Below are 14,615 nucleotides of genomic sequence, written 5' to 3'. Positions count from 1 at the left end.
TGTAGTAAAACAGAGTCAACGTTGATAATAATCAGGTGCGAAAAAGATTAAGAAAATTAAAAACAAAAATCAAAACAACAAAGGGTTTTTGAATAAATCTGTTACAAGCAGTGCATTCTTTAAAGCTCAAACTCATATATAAAAAGTACCAATGCTTTAACATTTGAAGAAAGGCTCATTTTATGTCTGTTTGCTGCAAGGGTTTTGTTTACTTATTTTCACTTGGAAAAAAAATCTGTCTTTTGTATTTATGTATTCATGAGTTTGACAGTTTACATTTGCAGTTATCACTTTTAAAATGAAACAGTACATATTCATAAGATAAAGGAAATTTAGGTAGAAACTTGAAAACGTCTTACCACAACTTCTCAGTATTAAAGAAACACCAAAGAAGATGAGGCACAAAATCATCCTCGATTTTTTTTCATAATATTTATGTTTAATGGATGCTTCCTTTACCTCACTGGTAATGACACCGTTGTGAAGCAAAAGCCAAACCTTGTGCTGAGGACTATTACTGAGAAAAAACTTTTCAGTTAAAGGAAATTAGTGTTAAATACTGGTGGTAAATCCAAGGAAGCTGTCAGTACATTTGACTGAAGCTGGCATATTCATCCAAACTGGTGCAAATTGGCCATGTTAACCTGGTACAGGTCCTTTGGAACAACATTAGCTGTACAATATGCACTGCACCATTCTGGGTTGCAACCAAAAAACAGCTGAAGTTGCCAGCCTTCACTTATGAATACAAGGTTTTAAGGTTTAACAAAAACATTAAACTGTGAACACTGATGTAGTCCCACTTCATCATTAGATTAAATTTAATTTACCTTGACTTTAATCAGGCCAATGACTAATCTCTAAAATCTTCAATACAAAACAGTGAAACAGTGATTTATTCAACAAGTTTATTTCTTACTCCGAGTGAAACAAAACTGTTGATGACATGACTGATACCCATTCTGAATATCCCACACTTAACCCATACTTATTCTACAGTAACAGTCCACAGTTAATTATCTCAGGCACCCTAGCTGTGGAAGAAAAACCCCACCATGCTCTAGATTTCACCAAAAAGTTGAGGGAAATCACCTGTTCACCATGAATACTGGCAAGAGACAGAATGCAATGGTGTTGTGTCAACTCCGATAAGAAAAAAAAACAAGGTACATAATATCTCAACTTTACAATACTCATGACTTCTTAACAAATTCTAAACAAATTAATCTATATTCAACAAAAGGCACAAGAAAAAGTAAAAAGAGGAACAGTTTGAGATTCTTGGAAATACACATATTTGCTTTCTTCTCAAGTCTTAAATGAGAATAAGACATTTTTATAGTGTCATTAATCTGACCACCTAACTCTCAGCAGCAAAGTGAATAGGAATATTTCCCAAAATGTGGAACTGTTCCTTCAACAAAAAATAACATTATATAAGCTCAGTCATTAGACGGTGAAAAATGGTGGAAGCAGGTATGTTTATTTCTTAATATGCCTGGCAATGAAGTTGGGTTGAATGGGAGAGTGGAGGTCACGGACTGGTCCAGACAGATGTTTAGGTTGAGAAGTCACACCCAGGGTGCAAAAGTCATTCATGAGTCTTGTCTTCCTCCTCGATTTCCGCTGACTCCAATCCTTCATACTCCTCCTCTTCCTCCAGGTCACCCTGTAATCCTTCTTCATCAATCTCATCATGCACCACGTATCCCTCCTCCTCCTCCTCTCCAACTTCAAAACCTTCCTCCTCTTCCTGGTTCCTGTGATCCTCCTCTCCCTCCATTCCTAGCTCCTCCTCCATCTTTAGCTCCTCTGCTGCTGCTGCTGCGTCTGCTTCTGCTGCTGCTTCACCCTCGACCAGCTCTTGGCCCGCCTCTCCTGCTTCCCCAGCATCCTCTTTGGCTTGTACTGCCTCTGTCTGACCGTCTGCTGTCTCGCTGGTCAACTCCATTTCTGACACGTCCATCACCATGGAGTCCTCAGGATCCTGGTCATCCTGGTTACCAGTGAACGGATTTTCACCCTGACAATGAAAGAACATTTATAAGTATATTTGTTTGTCTGCATGGCACTGCATTCATGATCAGTTAAGATTTAATTTTGTGAGATTAAACCTTTATGTATGCTTATGTCAGAGATGGTTTCTTCAACAATCAACAACAGTTTTGCAGAGTGCTGATCTTCAGATTTACGGTGTTGCTACAAATGCTAATCCACGTATCCCTAGGGATCACACATCACACGTCTGTTCTGATGATCATGTTTTTACAAATCATATTAAATGTGTACTAACGTCAACACTTTTGCAACCAAAACAACCACCTTTACTCCAGGATCTAACCTCAGAGAAGAGTATGGGTCCCTGCACAAAAGCTAATCTTTGACTTGCACCTAGATGATCCATGTACAATTAAAACATGGATCAAACACCCTACGATTCAATTTAAAAACAATACAATTATTGAGAGATGGCACAATTTTGAATCATTTAACATTGTAGTGGTATTGCACAGGGGTGTGCTCAGTTTTGTTGTATACTGAATACTCTTCTCACATGTATTGTGGTTAAAAACATGCAGTTGCACTGTGACCACAAACTCTTGTTCCTATTTTCAAAACTAAGAACACAAAAGAACGATGCATTTTGACAGCCAGCCCCTGCCTGGGCACTTGACATTGTACGTACCTTAAGATAACTCTCCAGCTTCTTGCCAATGAGTTTGTGGTTGAGGATGCTACGAGCGACTGACAGACTGGCCCTCTTGGACTGCTCCATCATTCCCTTGGATAAAAGAAAGGACAGTTCCATGTCAAACATAAGACAGAGCACACAACATTAAAAGAACAACCAGCGCTACAGAGCATCAAAAGTTTGTCTCAGGTCTAGTCCAGTCATTACAGGGCTTGGGTGGAGTGCTGGCTACAACACCCTCCCACACCATCTAGTTTGGAAGCGTTATGGCCTTAGTAGTGGACTGAACAAAAACTGTGCGGACATTGTTTAACTTACATTAAACAGTGTTGTAAAACACATTTTCTTCGTCTTCCTAAAGCTACAGAAGCTTAGAAAGGTAAATTTAATGATTTTTCTAAAGAAAGACATCTGCTGTACCTTCCGGTTGTAGTTATGGTCAGGAGACTTGATGTGTTTCTGTATCAGGTGGGGCTGCATGGGAATGAAGAGATCACATGCTGCACAGTGAGCAGCTTCCACCTTCCTCATGAAGTGCTCCATACCAAGATCTATACATTTGTGAGAAACATCTGCAGTGAGCAATCACTTCATCTTTTCTGTCTTGGGTGAATAAGCACAATCATGCACGGACAATCATTACCACATACACACACACACACACACACACACACACACACACACACACACACACACACACACACACACACACACACACACACACACACACACACACACACACACACACACACACACACACACACACTCACACACACACACAGAGCTGCTACTTACCCCTGGTGAGGTCTTGCTCTTTGTACACCTGGCAGATAGCAGCACTGTGGTTGTCCAATTGACTCACCCTCTGCTCTGTCTTCTTAAATTTGTTTTGCAAATACTCCTACAAAAACAAAGCAATAAAGTTTAGATTGGTTTACACTTCATGCAACTTTTTGTTTGTATTAGGTATTCCTGTTAAGTTAATCTATGCTTGTATTTAAAGTAACCACGACTCCAAAACTTAACACGCATAAACCACTCAAACCAGAAGTTTACACATGTGTAGTTCCAGTCCTCTTACACCCTGAGAGCTCAAGTTCCTCTTACATTTGGAAACAGCAATTGACAAAACCAATTACCACAAAATCACATGATTTTACAACACAGCAAATCTTGTGGTGAGACTGTTTAGCAAACTTGTAGATTTTGTAATGATGAATTATACTGAAACTATACTATTATACTGATACTACTTTGTGAAATGTATGTCATGTTTTGAGAATCACATATAGAAATGCATAATATGGTGAGTCAATTTGTGCCCTGAATATTTGAATACAGTGAGATTTGACCGATTTAGGGACAGCCCCAGTCCCTGTGCTACATACTTAACATATATTTACGTATATTTTGTACATTTACAATGAGCACATCTCTTGAAATTTAAGCCATGATGCTAAGATTCAAAGTGTTGAAAGACACTGTGTGACTGTGACTTGTGATAGTGATGTGTGACAGGTCTCAGTCACCTGTAGGAAGTCTGTTGTGGGCTTGGACAGCTGGCTGGATAGGAACTTAAAGTGGTCCTTGTGGAAGCGACTCTCAAGATGAGTTTCCATTTCCTCCTTGTAAAATGATCTGAACTTGCAGACAGAGCATGCAAACATCACCCTGAAAAAAAAAAATCTAAGTCTTAGTCCTGAAGCCCATCAGAAAAAGGTACATGGAGACAAAAAGCAGATGAAACCCATTGAAAAAAAACATCAAATTATTATGAGCCATTGTTTGAATACATGGTAAAATCACACGTAGGTATTATGTCAAAATAAATCTGACAAATAATTTCAGATGCATGTTTCAAAATTAACGAGGACCAAATTCACAAAAGCCACTTTTACCATTAGCAGCTACTGTGTAGTTCTCACCTTTCCAGGAAGCCCCTTCTCTTTCTCATTTTTGGGTGCTTGTCCTGACCCTGGACTGGGGTCTGCTTGCCCTGAGGCTTTTTCTTCTCGTCCTGTTTGGGTGAGGCTAATCATAAGCACAAGAGCAGAGGTTAGGTACGCCAAGATTTCCATGTGAGGGTTACAGTACTAGGCAATTAGCTGATGTAGACTTACCAAAGCACAGCATGAGTAATAAAGTTGAGCTTACCTTTATCTCCATCTTCAGCAGGTTTTGTCTCCTGTGAAGAAAAGTATTCCACAGTTTATAAAAGGCACTGATAACTCAATCAAACAGGTTTCACTTTTTGTGACTGGTTCAGGAATTAAATGGTTTCATCTTAGCTAGTCATAAAGTTGGAGTATTCTGCCATTAACATAGGCTGCGATCAAAGTCAGCACCTGAAACGTCCCTGGTCAAATAACCTCAATCTACTCACCTCAGCTGTAGTCTTTGGTTCACTGTCATCACCATTTTTCTCAGCTTGTTCTATGAAAACACCGCACATAAACATTAGAGCAGGATAGAAATACAAGTTCCAAATAATGACGTGGTTTATTTTGAGCACCACTAATTTATTTCAGGAAGTACCTTGGGTAGCCTCTGGCCCTGTGCTCTCAGTCTTGTTTATCTTTGACTCTGGCTCATCAGCTGCAGTAAGCGTCTGTTTTCTCTTCTTCTGGACATCACGCTGTGGCTTCACCTGCTACAGTCAACAAAAACCAATATACACTGACAAATATATTTTCTGATAACAACAAAAACTTAAGACAACAAAACCAGAACTCATCATCGACATAATCAGTGAATTCTAGACTTAATGCAAGTCAAGGCCAATTAGCATATTCAGTATGTCTTCCTTCTCTGGGCATTTCCGCATGGTTGGTGTTTGTCTTATCTGAAGACTACCCAGGGCTGGGGCAAAAGAAAAAAATCTGAATAAAATCTACAAAGTGAAATCAACATCCCCACAGGTAACCAAGACGACGAATTGGGCAGAGAGAAGTGTCACTCTTTACGGTACAAAAAGGGCAGTTCTGTGAAGCATTTCTGACCACATTTAATAAGGGCTGGACAGAGTTGGGCAAAGTGGTGTGTCAAATGTGTGTCGGGGGTTATCTGTGACAAATTGCTTTAGATGGCACATAGCAGGTACTAGCACTTTGGGCTGACTTGCCAGTTGTTGAGGATACAAAAAGGAGGGAATCAGGGAGGGCTTAACTTTTGCCCATTGTCTGGGGAGGTCTTATTTGGCTGGAGGTACTTACTTTGTTGAGGGGTCTCTTGCGGCCTCGCTGGCGGCCAGCCCGTGGGCCCCCTCCAAAATGCCTCCCAGGAAAGTCGTGAGGCCCTTGAGTGGAACCCTGATGGAAGCCCCCACTCTCAGGGTACATGCGGTTGGACAGGAGGGATGGGAGCTTGCCTCTACCACCTCCTGGAGAGTGGCCATGGTGGGACTGGCCACCACTACCACTTCCCCTCCCACCGCCTAATGGAGTGGGGTCAGACCTGCGGCTTCCAAACCCTCCTCCAGCTCCTCGACCCCCGGCACTTCCACCCCTTCTGGGGGAACGTCGGCCTGCTCCAGCCCATCCTCCACCTCCAGAACCTCCTCCCTGGCCACTGGTGAAGGACTCCCTCATACTCTGTCGCATTTTAGCGACTCCATAGGAAGAGGAGGGGCTGTCAAAGCCTCCTCCTCCCCCTAGCCCCATTCCCCCTCCGAAGCCCGAGCCTCCTCGCTGACCCAACAGCAGGTTGTCCCCACGGCCATCACCATACCCATAGCTACCGCCGCCAGATCTGTAGAGATCTCGGGAGGAGGTGAGAGCAGAGGCGCGCGAGTCGAATGACTCGTACTGGTCAAACCTGCGGGAGGGAGGGAGGGAGAGGATTGATAGAGAAAAGCAGAGAGCAAGGGAGGCAGGGAGGGCAGTCAGGTTTGGATTTCTCCACCTGCTATTCCTTCTCCTCCATGGTCTCGCTTTCTCCATTTGTTTTTCTTGTCACTCCCAACTTTAGTTCATAAACCACATTAGATCAGAAATTAATGATCCGAAACAAGTTAACACTCTGTTTGTGGTCTTTTATAATACAGAAATGAATTTTCTATTACTTAGTTTAGTTTCATCCAACCACATTTTCTGTTGGAGGTCAAACAGTATCCTGCAGATTAGGGAAATGCAGTTTCTTAACCCCAATTAAACCCGTGGTTAAAGGACAGGCTGTGAATCCTTGAACAGGCATGAACGTGGTCCGTCAGAACCAGTGATGCCCTGAGACAGGTGCAAGGGGAGAAATATCCTGGAAAGTGACTGGATTATATTGAGTACTAAGGAAAGGGGATGAAACATAAACTGGGCCTTTTTTCGAGAATTAAGGGCAGAATTTATAAATACAGCAGGCAACTTTCAATAAACATGTCAGCTTGACAAAGTAATATCAAGCTAGCACCTGAAAACTCATCTCTCTTTTGTAACCTAAAGCCAGAGCACAGGGTTAGGTCACATGGAGGATGAGAGAAACAAAGTGCATGAACAAATGAACACAAAGTCAAGACAAAAGCAATGTTCAAGGAGTGCTACGTAAAGATGGCTTCATGTGCAAGGATGACAATCTATTACCAATCGAAGAGCTGGCCTGTAATTGCACCTCCAGCAAGGGGCCATGCATTTTCACAACATCTCATCATCATCAAGGTTTTGAGGGATCACAACATTTCTTCCCAGCAATCAGGCAAACCACAACATAGCAAATGGGGAGCAATAAAAGCTTCCACAGATGCTGAGGCATTCAAATGCAGCCTGTGAGCAACTCACAGCCTTTTCATTCCAAACAGGAATTGAGGCATAAATATTTTCACCAAGACTGAGTGTGAAGTGTAAGTAAAAACCTTAGCAGGCTAAAACAGCCAAATTTACTGGAACAACCTCACCATTCTTTAACAATAACAACTACAATTTCCAACCACATCCACATGACCTTTGTTTGTAATTTTTCCACAGCTTTTACAGAACTAGGACAAGATTGTTTGACTTTTAAATTACCGATAGCATTAGAAGGCCTAAGCATCTTTTCACAGCAAAATGTGAATCAAGACATTTACTGAGATCCTTTTTAAGATTAATGTAAACACAAGCAACTGGTTGGATACTGTCCAGGCATGACGTAACATTCAGAGACAACATTCTTGACCAATGAGATGCCACATTATGACATGTACTGTGTTATTTAACTTCAAGCATGACAGACAGCCATGGAAATCTTAGTACTCTTAGCTCTTACTCTAGTGTGTGATAGCGGTATTTGACCGATGAAGACAGTATGGATCAGAATAAAGAAAAAAGTTATTACCTGTCACCCCGAGCCCCTTTCAGCCCCCCCTCCAACTGAGTGAGCATGTCCAGGCGCTGGTTAATCTTGGCGATGACTGCATCTGCATGCGTGCCCGTGGATGAGAGCAGGGATGCTCCAGAGAGACCTCTCTTCATGTGGCCCCCTCCTCCTCCATAGCCCCCGAGCCCAGACATTGAGTCCTTATAACCACCCCCGTACAGGTCAAAGCCACCAGAACCTAATGAGAGGAATCAAAATACGTTAATGTGACCACCATCGCCCCCTTTACTATAATGTTAAATTCATGGTGAAACAATCTGTCATTTAATTAAAATTCAACGATGGAAAAGTACACATTCAGATGCTACTGAACAAATGTCTGTCTCTCCTTTATGTATGAGTGTTTCATCCTTTCCTATTTTTGATTACAAACTACATACAAGAGTCACAACATCAATAGGGCATATTCAGGCAAAACTACTGATATCTGAACACTTAGTTCTAGCTGAATAAAAAACTTGGTGATGATTGCACTGTTGCTTAGTGTCTTTGTGCCATCACAAAGAGCAGGAGTATATTCACTCATTTCCTTACCTCTGCTACCTGATCCTCCACCTCCCCAACTGGAATATCCTACAAAAGATGATAAGACATTAGTATTAGTAAACTGAGAAGTACAACAAATGTTGACATTTCAAATGTAATCTGCAAAGACATTAAATGGCTGTGTAGATTCATTTCAGCCATTCAAACTGTGAAATGTTGATTTGGATAAAATGCAAAACCTGCTGGCTCAGCTTTTATACAGGAAGGCAACTTTTTTGATGACAACATATCTGATAGTTTTCTGCTTTACTGGCTCTGGCTTACTGCAAATGAAAAAAATGTTGTCTCAATAGTTTCGGTGGCTTCGCTGTTAAAACAACTTAAGTTCTGGAAGCTTTTTTTAATGTGGCGGCCATTTTAACATCTAGCCTTTTAAAGTCTGTTATTCCCACACTGACTCCATTTTAGCAAAATTAGCCAGCTAACTTTAGCAAGGCATCTAACACGCCTACATCATCCCAACAATGGGACACACAACCCTGTATGTTAGCATATTAGCAAATAAACAGCTGGATAGCAAAGCGGGTGGCGCAGCTAGCTATGTTTCGTCAATGTTAGCTAACGGGCCCGTTTTATCTTTTCCTGTAAAATGAACGTGTTAATTTGGTTATAACCACAACAGACGAGAAATGTTACTGATCAATTAGCTGACGCTTCTTTGTTGCAAGCTACAGCACGCTAACGGTTGGCTGTCCGACCGGCTGGCTACTAATGTGAACTAGCTAACAGCGGCTAACATAATGAGACAATGTTACACGGTAACAAAGCATGTGGCTAAGTGGAAAACTAACTTGTATCTGTAGCCATAGTAAAGGTATCTGCGACGAAGGTTAGGTCATATAACAACAGTGCAACGTATAATACCCAGTGTGTAATTACCAGAACCGTAGCCTCTGCCGTCCATGATAGCTTGGTGCGCTGTTCAGACAATGCGATCGAAACAAGCGGCGAGAGCTCCAATGGCAGTTAAAGCCAGAAGCAGAGTATCGCTCCTTCAGGACGTAGATTCCCAGGCCTCGTTACGTTACACGTATGTGGTGACGTGTTCGACTCACGTCTCGTTGGAAATGTTACTATACTATACTATACTATACTATACTAATCTAGCATAAATGTACAAAAGTAGACATTGATCTTAATTCACTTTCTTTATATCACATTTTTCCAGTACATTATCATCATCAACAACAACAGTATAGAATTTCTGATTATATAATTAAATAAATGCGACCTTTGCTTTTATTATTCTCCCATTTTTAGTCTATAAGTGTAGTAAAGAGGCTTGTACAAAGTTATCCAAAGTATATACAAATATTTTTTTTTAACTGTAATTATATCAGACATTATTAACAAACAAATAAGAATATCAAGTAATAACCAGATACATGTGTCATTAAAACATATAAGAATAAGATAAGAAATAACAAGAAAAATATTTAATCATAACCTGAAACTTGCAAAACTGAGTAGATCTGCTTTCTGATGGTGTGAGCAATACATGTCATTTCACCTCTTGTTTCACAGGAAATTAACAAGAGCATCTAAGAAAGCTGAATTTAAGCAGTGGGCCTTCATGAACGGATGTGTGAATAAACCACAGATAAGCAACTTGCGTCTCAACCCCCAGTGGTTGCTGAGGCAGGAAGTAGATATCACAGAGGAAAAGGATGAATGCGGCCACACATTTTTTGACCTCTAGATTTGGTGCACGGGTTTAGCACACTCTCTTTGCAGTGATCAGATAATTCCTTGTTAACTTGAATCACTCTGAACATGACAGCCAAAGTGACTTGCATTCATGTCTAAAATCCGAACTGACGTGATTATTCAATGTCTTCCTGCTGCTCTGCTGGTTCCCTCGGTGCTGCAGGATTAATGGCCTTGAACAGGATGCTCTCACACGGCAAGTCCTGAGGGGCAGAGAAGACAGATGACTGAGAAAGTAAACACACAAACAGTAATTTGTAAACAGTAAAAGTCATGTTTTTATTCTCACCTGTCCAGTTTGTACTCTGCCACTTTGTTCAGCGGTGGAAGTCACACTTTTCTTCTTCCTGGATTTTATTGGTCATATTATGCAAATTAGTAATGTTGACTTTATTATTATTATTATTAAGTCAATAAGAAGACTTTGAATATGGGAAGGGAAAGGACAACAATGGAAATAGCAGTTTTTCACCTTATACACTGGTAGAGGAGACATGCAGCAGACAGGATCAGTAACAAAAGAATCAGCTTTACCGAATTCATTATCGCTACTGATTTCCTCCAAGCTGAAGAGAGAGAGATTTAAGATGTGAGTTACATTTCAAAACAAAACAGAAAAAAATACAACACAGGAATGTAGTTCGTAGGTTTTGCCCTAGTAGTCATATCAAATCATAATCTCCACAATCCTCAATTATAATTCAAAGTCAAGCTCACATGTGACTGTGAGAGTCTTTTCAGATGAGCTGATGCTGTGGCTTTTAACAGCACAGGAGTATTTTCCTGCATGCTGACTGCTGACTGGGTCCAGAACCAGGTGTTTGGTTTGGTTCTCTGGCAGGGTCAGAGGTCGACTGTTTAGGTACCAAAGGTAGTTGGTGTCATCAGTCAGAGGACAGCTGGTACTGCAGGTCAGTGTGACTCTCTGACCCTCTGTCACCTCTGCAGAGGGAGTCATCCTCACCTTCAGGCCTGAAAGGTGGTTGGTTAGATCATACAGAGGAGGTATTGTTGAAGCTTTTGTATGCCTATCTGCTAAACAGGCTTGCAATCATCAAAGTACTGAATGCCACTGATTTCAGAGAACACATAACATGCAGGACATATACAATAAGAGGAAAGAAAAAGCAGAATGCAGAGTTCCTATCCAGAACTTTATGAAAGCTGTATGGTTATAGGCTTTGGGGAAAAGTATATTGATTTGTCTGAGGCACACTTGTCATGAGGAGTACATGAAGCATTAACATTTTTAGAGGCATGTCCTCTCCAGATATTTTGTGTATAATGAGTAACTCATGAGGCGTGAACCAGACTTAAATTGTCTTGCACAGACATGAATGAGTATAACCTGCAGACTGTTAGCACATGGTGATATTCAGGTATTTAAGCAGAGGAATTACCTGTGACAACTAAAATCACTCCAGGTAAATCAAAATTCCAAAGACTCCATTGGAAGCTGTTTGTAAATATGTATTCTGCTGAGTCATCCTTCTGCAAGTTATTGATTCTCAACATGTGGTGGTTTTTCATGTTGTCATGGTACTCCACACGACTATTCTTGGTCAAAGTTTCAGGATCGTCGTCACCAGGTCTCTTTTTTTTAAACCAGAATTTCTCACCGGTTTCGTTGGAACTGTGAAAGTATTCACTTGAAATGTTCACCGAAAAACCTTCCAGTGCACAGATTCTCCTGTTGACATATTTATCCATCCAACACTTCCTATCATGACTGCCTGAAAAATAGATGAAAGACTTTTAATAACAGCCACATTTAACCAGTCTCTTTTTATACAAGTCCTATTTCCTGCCAACACATCATTATCTCAGCCACATACTTAATATGGTTCTGGACAAATGAGCCTTGATGATAAAACACTGACAACATTAATTATGGACTAAGTAGCTTTGACTTAACAAAATGTTTAAAACTGGGGTGTCATCTGCAGGTCTTTGGACTGTGTAAGTGTGGAAACACACTTGGAAAATATGCAAATGCCACACAGTAAGGTTCCCGGCAGTTTCAACTTTGTTAGGTAACAGTGTTAACCACTGCACTACGAGGGGTGAGTTCTAAGTTTGTGGCTCATAGGAGATGATTTAAACACGTCCAACACCCGTCCTGTTCACCTGACTTGGCCCCCCAGACTACTACCTCTTCCCCAAGGAGGAGGAGCTTGGTGGCCATTTTGATATAACTGCTGCTGTGAACCATTTTATCAGACATTGCTAACCTGCTATTTTTAATTGACCTGAAACAGAACATACCACAAAAGTTATTAATGTCAATCTTTCTCTGTAATCACATGCATGTTTAACTCATTTCCTACGACCTTAGAGTGTGTTAGAACATTATTCAAATGATCATGTTTCTTATTGCCCTTTAGGCATGCAGACCATAGCCTCTAAATAATGCAGACTAATGATACAAATGCCTTTTTCCATCAGTTAAAAATGACCATAACATGGTTCATACTCACAGACAACATCAGAGTGCAGATCTTCATGGCCTTTTACAGCACAAGAAACAGTGCCATAAGACTTGTAAAATGTAAATGTAATGAGTTGACTCTCACAGTCACTGTATAAATGTTTGTTGTAATACCAGCTATAGGTGGTGTGAGAGTCAGCCTCAGGACAGCTGCTGTTACAGGTTATTATGATGTTATGCTCCACAGTCTTTAGGGCATGTACTTCTGTTAAGAAATGATAAAATACACATTTTGTCATTCACTGTGATATATTTGGAGTTGAATGGTATGTCTGTATGGTAGTTTGGGAAAACTAAACCTGTGGGATATGTGATGGAGCAGGGCTCATCCTCTGATTTCTCCTGATAAGAACACATTCTGCCTTTAGCATAGGTCACACTAAAGCAGGTCGATGTGACAGAATCTGGACAAAAAGAAATGACTTTGATGGTTGAGCTTATAATATTAAAATGTATCCTGTACATTTGAATGTTGTTGGGTTTTTCTTGAAATTATAACATGTTGAGCCAGAGTTTGTTTTTTAAATGTCACTCACCCACTGAGACTTCAGGGGCTCTGAGATGCTCGTAGCCTTTGATAGCACAGGAGTATGTGACTGCTTCCTCACTGCTGACCAGCTGTTGGTACCAGGGAGACCAGTCCTGATAGAGAAACTCTCTGTTCTTATACCAGATGTAGGCTGCAGGGTTTTCAGTCAGAGGACAGCTGGTGCTACACATCAGTGATACTGTCTGTTCCTCTGTGGTGGGAATCACCTTTACCTGCAGGTCTGATATGATAGCACACAAAATAAGAATTCATATACTGATGTCAGTCTTAAAATAATACATAACAGAGAGTAATTGTACCTGTAACATGGAGCTCAGTTCCGTGGAGGTAGCAGAGGTAAGGGTTCTCAGTATTCTCTCTGCAGCAGTAAAACTTTGCATCACTGTCTCTCAGATCTTTGATACTTAGAGTGTTATTCTGTTCCGACATATTGTAGGTTACATGTCCATCTGCAAAGGTCTCATTCAGGACATACTTGTGGCCGTCCCAGTGCACACTGTACCATTTCCTGTGAGATGTTTCATTCTCAGCTGAGCAGGACAGATCCACTGATGTACCTTTTAGAGCACAGATACTCTTTCCTTGTCCCCGAACCTCTTTAATGGAAGATTTTTTTAGCAAACAGCTGGACAGATTTGCATGTTTTAACTGCTGAATGTTTACTAATCACGACAGTATGATATACAATAAATTAAGAAAATCTGAAGAGCTTATTCCAGTAGCTTCAGTGATCATCTTTTGATACACAGGTTTTTTTTTTTTTTTTTAATCTTTGTGTCTCTTCTATACACATTTTTATAAAATGTATTCAGTTCCTTCAACTTTTATCCAGAGTAGTTTTCCAGATTTTCCACATTATAGTTAATAATTGCAAAGGTTAGCATTGTATGAGAAGGGATAAACAATAAATCATACCTGAGATGAACAGGATGAAACCCATAAACACACATCCAGCCTCTGCCAACAACATGGCTGCTGCAGTCCCTCAGTTCTGGTCAGAAATTGATTTTATCACAGTATTTTTATCTGGTTTTTCACAACAGCTACACTGGACCATTTGGAAAATATCAAAAATACAACTTACCAATCAAAGCTGACAGCAGTCATTTAACAAAGTAAAGGCTGAAGAGGACAGAATGGACTGGCAGTCAAAGTGAGGGTTATATACAGGAAGCATGTGACTGTGATATCAACGCATCTCTTCCTTCCTATTCACATTTTAGCATGCAACATCTACAGGCAGTCATTACTTTTAGCTCCTCTCATCTAATACACTAATCTACCCTGTTTGT

At 40.6% G+C, this 14,615-nt stretch overlaps 2 protein-coding genes across 2 annotated transcripts; both read right to left on the bottom strand.

Annotated features, from left to right (window-relative positions):
* Positions 1 to 894: 894 nt before the first annotated feature.
* akap8l (A kinase (PRKA) anchor protein 8-like) lies at positions 895 to 9,602 on the bottom strand. The gene is made up of 13 exons (XM_018682456.2): positions 9,458 to 9,602; positions 8,567 to 8,605; positions 7,991 to 8,210; positions 5,905 to 6,505; positions 5,228 to 5,342; positions 5,076 to 5,125; positions 4,847 to 4,877; positions 4,618 to 4,723; positions 4,222 to 4,363; positions 3,488 to 3,593; positions 3,113 to 3,243; positions 2,687 to 2,782; positions 895 to 2,023 (listed from the first exon to the last, which is right to left on the bottom strand). Exons 1-13 carry the CDS (start codon positions 9,480 to 9,482, stop codon positions 1,592 to 1,594), a joined length of 2,094 nt encoding a protein of 697 aa, XP_018537972.1. The 5' UTR covers positions 9,483 to 9,602; the 3' UTR covers positions 895 to 1,591.
* Positions 9,603 to 9,799: 197 nt separating this feature from the next.
* Positions 9,800 to 14,561, bottom strand: LOC108887185 (uncharacterized). Its single transcript, XM_018682463.2, has 11 exons — positions 14,408 to 14,561; positions 14,239 to 14,314; positions 13,623 to 13,919; positions 13,310 to 13,543; positions 13,073 to 13,177; positions 12,763 to 12,978; positions 11,686 to 12,018; positions 11,003 to 11,257; positions 10,758 to 10,851; positions 10,575 to 10,632; positions 9,800 to 10,488 (listed from the first exon to the last, which is right to left on the bottom strand). Exons 2-11 carry the CDS (start codon positions 14,291 to 14,293, stop codon positions 10,402 to 10,404), a joined length of 1,734 nt encoding a protein of 577 aa, XP_018537979.1. The 5' UTR covers positions 14,294 to 14,314; positions 14,408 to 14,561; the 3' UTR covers positions 9,800 to 10,401.
* Between the last annotated feature and the right edge of the window lie 54 nt (positions 14,562 to 14,615).

The sequence above is a fragment of the Lates calcarifer genome, linkage group LG5 (assembly GCF_001640805.2).
Source record: "Lates calcarifer isolate ASB-BC8 linkage group LG5, TLL_Latcal_v3, whole genome shotgun sequence".
Lineage (NCBI taxonomy): Eukaryota > Metazoa > Chordata > Actinopteri > Centropomidae > Lates > Lates calcarifer.
This window is presented reverse-complemented; position numbering and strand designations above follow the sequence as displayed.